Consider the following 8291-nt stretch of genomic DNA (forward strand, 5'->3'; position numbering starts at 1 on the left):
GCGCGCGCACACACATTTTCACTATTTTCCCCAAACGTAGCAGATCTACAAGCTCTGCCGCACTATGAGCTTGTAGATCTTATATTTTTCCAATAGCTAAAGTTTAACCCATTCAGAATGGGAACCCCTTTTGGTGTTTTAAGAATTATGTTATTCTTTAGCTATTGAAAAATATATTTCGCGATTTAAAAAAAATAGCAGATCTACAAGAGCGCTATGAGCTTATAGATCTGCTGTTTTTGAAAAATCTCGAAAATGTGTCGCAAATCTTTGAATATATATTCTTTCTTCAATCTTTTTTACGTCAAATCTTTGCTTCTGGGGGGGGGGGGGGGGGGGGGGGTCCCTGGAAATGGAACAACATATTTTCAGGTGGGGGTCTGCAGCCAAATACAGAACATTCTGGGGCTCCTTGACATGAAAAGGTTGAGAACCACTGATATAGAAACATGAGGTTTATGATTTAGAAGCCTTTTTTTTAAATTGGGTTACAATAAGGCCAACAACAACAACGTCCTGAGTCCTCACCTTGAGGTTCTGTCCGTCGAAGGGCAGCGAGCCGCTGACCAGCGTGTAGAGGATGACCCCCAGGCTCCAGACGTCCACCTCGGGCCCGTCATACTTCTTCCCTTGGAAGAGCTCGGGCGCGGCGTAAGGCGGCGAGCCGCAGAACGTGTCCAGCTTGCTGCCGATGGTGAACTCGTTGCTGAAGCCGAAGTCGGCGATCTTGATGTTCATGTCGGCGTCGAGCAGGAGGTTCTCCGCCTAGAGTCGGGTCGGTCCGAGGGAGAGAGAGAGAGAGAGAGAGAGAGAGAGAGAGAAGACCGGGACGAGCCAATCAGGAGAGGAGAACGTGGGGACAGGTTCTCTGCCTTTTGATACAATTATGTAACGCCCAGGATTCAAACTCGGGTCTCCCGCGTGAAAGTCCAACATCTTGACCACTAGACCAAAAGGGATGTATCCCTCTGGGCCAGGGGAGATATTAGACTTTTGAGGCCATCAGGCAGAGGCTCTGAGCCACTCTGCTACACATACATATCCAGCTTTGAGGGTTTGTGTAAACACAAACATTGAATGCCAATGACAATGAATGGCCAGTTTTGAAAACACAAACATTGCGTAAACACAATAATTGAAGACAAAGTAAAGGTGAGGTAGATCTAGGATCTAAGCTCTAAGATCTTGTAGATCTCCTATATATTTGTGCTTGTGTAGATGGACCAGATTGAAAGGCAAGGCTCTGAACGCGGACCGGTAGCCAGAAAAGCTTTCACGGTTGAACGGGGGGGTGGAGGGAGGGTGAGCATTTCTGAGCAGACATTGATCCACGGACAGTTAAACGTCTGCAGTGCAGTGAGTCTTACTTTTAGATCCCTGTGCACGATCCTCCGCTGGTGGCAGTACTGCACCGCCGACACGATCTGAAACGCACACACACACACACACACACACACACACACACACACACACACACACAATAAACACACATGGAATAAAGCAACCCACATGTTTAGGTCAGGTCGTCTAGGGCCGACGTCGCGATCATGGAAATTCAACTCAACGATTAATTGTCAAATAATTGCGATTAAAGATTTAATCGTGTTTTTGGAACATCGTGAATACAAATTTACGTTTCCGTTTGGCCTTTTATCATGGCTTCATAACAAAGAATTCCCTCAGGGCACATTATGATGATAATAACTGATATACTGTATATACAAAGAAATGACTGACATATTTAATTTTTAATAGCTTGAATAGCGGAAATGGCTGATTACGACATCCAACACAGGTTCATGACCTTACATTCTTAAAGTGTGTGTGTGTGTGTGCTGTGCTGTGCGTGCGAAAATAAAATGTGCTTTTCCAGCCTGAAATGCCATCCAGGCCAATTACTGTAGACGGCGGCATCCAATGAGCGGTTGGCATGACAGATGGCAGGGAAATCTCACTGACTTATGCCCCCCCCCCCCCAAATAAGGCTGTCAATCAAACAATATATCGCTCACATTCTATACTTGTGGGGACATTTGGCCCTCACAATAAAAGTGCACACACAACACACACACACACACACACACACACACACACACACACACACACACACACACACACACACACACACACACACACACACAGACACACACACACACACACACACAGTCTCCTACGCGTTCAGCCATCTATGCCACAGTTCTCCTCTCTGCCCACACTGTGTCACAAACACACATCCTGTGAGTCATCCCGACGCTGTCACTGTGCATCCTCACCGTCAGGTGGGAAACCTTGCATGTCCACAACCGTGTTCCGGTGGATCCAATGTGGTCATTATTTAGTTGTTTTTCCATATTTATAAAGTCCACGGACAGTCGGACACACTTTACCGCTTTCTTTTTTACGTGCAAAATGTTCAAAAGTAGTGACTACACATACACAGCAGATTGTACAAGCTTGAGCTGGTTAGATTCAGCTATTTTCACTGCTTTTGTGTGACACCGTTATGTGACAAAGTAGGGCATTCATTTAGAAATAATGGAGATACAAGGTTTCTGCCCCGACACGACGCTGATGAATGCAGAGAGAACAGAGAATGGGATGCCGGCTTCATTTATTCTCAAGCTGCTGTACAGTTCACACCTGAAGATGCTTATTAATCACGTGCCCCATGTACAAAACAAGTCCTCATGAACCCTGAGCTAGCACCAGGAAAGTCCTGACACATTCTGGCCCCTTTAACACCATCGTGAAACAAAAATCGTGAAAATGTTGTGCAAATCTTTCAATATATATTCTTTCAGAGCGATTTTTTTTAACTCAAATCTTTGCTTCTGAGGTGTCCCTGGAACAACATATTTTCAGATGAGGATCGGAGGCCAATTACATACATCTTTTGGGGTCCTTGACATGAAAATGTATGAGAATGACTGAAATAGAAACATGGATTTGTAGAATCATCCTCAGGTCTAAATGGGTTAACACTGGGGCTGAACTGGGTCGGTTATTTTTTTTCCTGCCTAATATTGAACAAGTTCAGAGTGTTTCCACTGAGCATGAATTGGTTCAGAATCCTAAAAGTTGGTTCGGAAGTCGGAACTGGAACCAAATAAGTTTCTGAAAAACCCATGTTTCTATGTCAGTGGTTCTCAAACTATTTCATGTCAAGGACCCCCAGAAGTATCTGTATTTGGTCTCCTACCCCCTGAAAATATGTTATTCCAGGGACCAAAGATTTGACTTAAAAACGTTCGCGCTGAAAGAATATATTCAAACATTTGGTCCACATTTTCACGATAAATAGCAGACCTACAAGCTCATAGCGCGGCACCGAGTGCCGCGCTATGAGCTTGTAGATCTGCTATTTTTCAATAGCTAAAGTATAACATAATGCTACAAACACTAAAAGGAGTTCCCGTCCAAAATGGGTTAAACCCTATAGCATTTATTTGACGAATAGCGGAAATAGCCAGCTCACAACAAGTTGCTCTGCATCGTAAATCTGATATTTTTTGCTACTTTTGAAAAATGTCCCTATTCTGGGATCAACATTTGGGCTGTCCAATAAGCTTGTTACTGCACGTCGTGAGCTCGCACAACATCTATTTTCGGCAAAGAGACGTGGTGCCGTAGTAAAAAGGCACGGACCAAGTACAGAGCCCTGAGGCTCAGCTGAGTATGTAGGATTGAAGAGATGAAGGGTTGCCCTGCCCAACTGGAGTAGATGCTGCAGTGTTGCTCCAAGGCCACCAGGTGACAGTGCAGCATGTAAGAGAAGGGTTTGTCCTCGCTTGGCAGCATGCTGCCTGCTCTCCATCCCTGGACCACCAGGGACAATTTGGCCAATGTTTGACGAGGTTTGTTATAGTGTAGTTTGTTGATTACCTTTGATGCAGTTTAAATTGTCACCCCCCCCCTAAAATCACGTGGGTCTTGAGTCCCGACCCACAGGTTGAGAACCACTGGCTTTCACCACTGGGTCCCCACCTGGGGTTACAAAAAGAATGGAGCCTTACGCTAACGGGTCCGTACGCAGTGACGACTCACCTGTCTAAACTTGGCCCTGGCTTCCTTCTCCTTCATCCTGCCATGGGCCACCAGGTAGTCAAACACCTCCCCTGGAGAAGACAACAGGACTAATGTTATTATACAGATAATTATCATACTATAATTCAGTCAATGTCTGAGTGTGTGTCTGTCTGTGTGTGTCTGTCAGAAACACCGCCATATCTCCTCACCGCCTGCACCAATCGCTCCAACTTTTCACACAGGCATTGACCATAATAATATGGAGGTCTTAACGAAGCCCTTTTTCCAATTTAACAAATTATGAATTAATAATGAATTTATTTGTGAATTAAAAAAGTGAAAACGCACCCAGGGCGCAGTACCCCCCGCGGCCACAAGGTGGGTACTGCGCCCGTCTCACAACGGGTAAGGGCTAGTATAAACCAAACACCTCCCCTGGAGAAGACAACAGGACTAATGTTATTATGTTATTATACAGATAATTATATAAACCAAACACCTCCCCTGGAGAAGACAACAGGACTAATGTTATTATGTTATTATACAGATAATTATATAAACCAAACACCTCCCCTGGAGAAGACAACAGGACTAATGTTATTATACAGATAATTATATAAACCAAACACCTCCCCTGGAGAAGACAACAGGACTAATGTTATTATGTTATTATACAGATAATTATATAAACCAAACACCTCCCCTGGAGAAGACAACAGGACTAATGTTATTATACAGATAATTATATAAACCAAACACCTCCCCTGGAGAAGACAACAGGACAAATGTTATATTAAATAAACCTATCTCCATAATCTGACTTTTTTACACTTTCTCTTCTTTAATTTAGCCCTGTAATAGTCGCTTGTCTGCCAAGCGTTTTCAGTCGCGATGTCTTATTTTTGAAGAGCCCAAAAGTAATAATTTCCCGGGGCGGGCGGCAGTTCTTATTCTTTCGTCAGCACTAATATAGTAACCGCGAGGTCGCAGGGATTTCTTATTGAGCTCCTAAAACATGTCGACTAGTAAACTAGGCAACTAGAAAAAATCACTAGAAGTGAAAGCCCTAGTAAACTGTGACCTACAGTCGCAATGAAAAACTAAAATCGCCTAAAAATAAAAATAAACGCCACAGTGAACATCGTTACGAGTGACGGCATCCGCTGTGACGTCAGCATTCCCACCCACCCCCACCCCCACCCCCACCCCCACACACACACAGTACATCAGTCTCTCGCTGTAGATCTGATATCAATAAGGGAGCAGCCAGCGGCGTTTGCGTACGTACGGCCCCATCATACAGCGTTGCTTTCGCGTCGAGGCACTTTAGATAAAAGCATCCAGCCGGCGAAGGGGGATATTTCCATCGTCATCATCATCAGCACCGGCACTCAGCCATGCTGCTGCTGCTGCTGAGCAGACGCGGTCGTTTGGCCGTGTCTCTCTGGCAGATCAGATGCTTTATGTGTTGAATATTACATTAGATGAGATGCCTGGGAGGGAGGGAGCTGCTCTATGGACCCTGTATGGCCTTAGAACGCTGCATCCAGCACCATGTTGCTGCATGGACCCATATGGCATTGATGCTGCATTCTGTGTTTGGCTGTGCTAGCCTGCCTGTAATCACATCCAAATGCTCAGTGCCTGGCTGTGTTACAGCAGCTCCTCCTCCTCCTCGTATCCACACCGTGGTTAGTGGTCGAAAAATAAAACTTCTGGGAACTCAGATTACACCGTGGTCAACGTGAGCTCGGTTTAGGACCGTTTTAGATCTACGAGGTCACTACTTACCGTTGTAAAATGAGAATCTTTGAGTGGTGCAACCACTCCAAGGAACAGCAATGTCCGTCCTAACCTATGTGACTATGATTAGAGTACCAGTAGGGCAAAAGTGATGATAAAATAATGTAATAATAATCAATACCTGCTATAGAAACAATTGATCAATAAGAAGGCTATAGAAACACTCACCACCACACAGCGTACTCCATCACCATGCACACTACTAATAGCACCGAAGTCCTGACGTCACTCTCAGTAGAGGGCGCCAGTCCACAGGTTCGTGTACTTTTTATTTGCATTGAAATCCCCATAGGGGGACTCTTCATATAAGAACTGTGTTTGAAAAATAAACCGATCATCCCGGCCTTTTCACTCATATGGATATGAAGCATCGTCTGAAGGTGGAAATGTACAAATATACCCAAAGAGTAACACAATAAGCGCTAGAAATGACTCACGAGTCAAACAACCAAGAGACTACATTTCCGGGTAGGCGGGGTGGCTGCAGCTGCCCGTCGCACAACAGAAACTGACATGCTAATGAAGTTTTTTTATTTTGATATTTAATGTTTCGTGGTTACTAAGAGTCGAGTCACCGCCAGCTGAGCTTACGTCAACGAGGAATCTCAGGAACGCAATGTGTTGACAGCTGGGCGTGACGTATATTAGCAGCGACATTGCTTTCATTGTAGTTTCAAGGCTTTTGCGGCCACATTAATTCAATTTTCTCCAGAAACTGGCTGTATCAAATATTAATGGACATCATTAACGACGCCAGTGACGTAAAATCCCCCTATGGGGATTTCAATGCAAATAAAAAAGATACATTAACCTGTGGACTGGCGCCCTCTACTGAAAGTGACATCAGACTTCGGTGCTCTATTACTATGAGTTAGTACTCACCACCACTGGCGTACTCCATCACCAAGTAGAGCGTTTTCTCCGTCTCGATGACTTCAAACAATTTCACTGCAACAGGGGAAATGGACACAAGGAGGAAAGCAGAACAATTTAGGAATAAACCAAGGTATTAGGTTATTCACACAAAACCTGATTGGTTCAATGCAGTCTACACAAGCCTAAGGCATGTGATTGAAATCGGATTGTCAAAAGTCAGTCTCCATTCTGTGTTTTTGTCGTTCAGATCGAAACCAAGCTCATTCCAATCTGATTTGGGGTGCCAGTGTGAACATGATGATGAGGAGGATTCTGCATGTCAACGGATTCAATACAGAGTAGCAGAAACAAACAAACAAACAAAATCTAGACATCAAGAATATTATTTATATATATATATCTTAGATAATTACTCATGACAAAGTTGTAAAAGTCAACATTATGTATATCCATAAAATAAGCAAGCAGCACGCACAGACAATACACTATAGTTCTTTCTTTAAATCATTGTATTATTATTATATTTTCACAATATGATACGCTGGCTAGCCTACTTTCTAATGTTTTGATAAATTGCGCGACAGATCTATATGACGGTATAGAGTTTCAAACTAGTGTATTGTGAAAATAATAATACAATGATTGAAACAAAGAACTAGTGAATTGTTTGCTATAGCGTGCTGCTTGTTTATGTTATGGATATACATACTGTACAACATTGTCATGAGTTAAAAATTTTAAATTATTTGAATGGTGAAACGTAACAGTTTTGTACTTGAGGTTTCCGACAGGGACGATGATGCTACAGTACTTCTTTTTCATACGGCCCATAGTCCACTCGACCCGTCTCATATCGTCATAGCAACTAATGCTGTGGATCCGCCAAGGTTTACGAGCATTCAGCATGTTATGCCTGAATGGGGGACACTCCCACATCAATGACCATTGGTGACGTTTTGTGATTTAAAACAGTGGTTTTCAATCAGTGGTCCTTGAGGGGGTGCCAGGTGGTCCCCAGCAAAAGGATGGAGAGTTGGTAACCAGAGTTAGGGCCCTATTCCACCGGGGTTGGACCCGTTCCATTCTGTTTTTATACGGCATATAGTCCAGTATTTACTGACACGGGACCAGTCTTATGGGGCGTATAGTATACGCCCCAATAAGACTGGTCCTGTGTCAGTAAATACTGCACTAAACGCCCCTATAAGACTGGTCCTGTGTCAGTAAATACTGCACTAAACGCCCCTATAAGACTGGTCCTGTGTCAGTAAATACTGCACTAAACGCCCCAATAAGACTGGTCCCGTGTCAGTAAATACTGGACTAAATACCCCAATAAGACACCACAGAAGCGCTTGATATTGAGTTAGTATTCTGGGTTGGGAACCATGCTTTTTCCAAAAACATTAAAAATAAATTGTGATACATTTCTGAATAAGATTTTTCAGAAATGTCCATAAATGTCCAAGAACAACTAAGTTTGGATTCCTGGGAGAAATAAAAAGTACATTTTGTTGGGTCTCGGGCTGAAAACGTTTGGGAACCCAGCTGTTGAAGAGAGAATGCCACGGTCTCACTCACCTATA

The 8291-nt window shown here is 43.6% G+C and overlaps 1 protein-coding gene across 8 annotated transcripts in view; it reads right to left on the minus strand.

The window, feature by feature from the left end:
* Nucleotides 1–8291, minus strand: part of mark1 (MAP/microtubule affinity-regulating kinase 1) — an 87458-nt gene that overhangs the window by 21524 nt on the left and 57643 nt on the right. For all 8 annotated transcript variants that reach the window (XR_014569893.1, XM_083775609.1, XM_083775608.1 and 5 more), the window contains 5 exons: nucleotides 8287–8291; nucleotides 6712–6777; nucleotides 4045–4115; nucleotides 1368–1424; nucleotides 529–765 (listed from right to left, as the gene is read on the minus strand). The exon at nucleotides 8287–8291 is cut by the window's right edge and continues 44 nt beyond it. Coding sequence is in view for 7 of the 8 variants with exons in the window: in XM_083775609.1 (XP_083631735.1) it covers nucleotides 529–765; nucleotides 1368–1424; nucleotides 4045–4115; nucleotides 6712–6777; nucleotides 8287–8291 (436 nt within the window). In the remaining variant the exon portion in view is untranslated. The remainder of the gene's footprint in view (nucleotides 1–528; nucleotides 766–1367; nucleotides 1425–4044; nucleotides 4116–6711; nucleotides 6778–8286) is intronic.

Source organism: Protomyctophum parallelum, assembly GCF_964188405.1.
Source record: "Protomyctophum parallelum genome assembly, chromosome: 10".
Classification (NCBI taxonomy): Eukaryota; Metazoa; Chordata; class Actinopteri; order Myctophiformes; family Myctophidae; genus Protomyctophum; species Protomyctophum parallelum.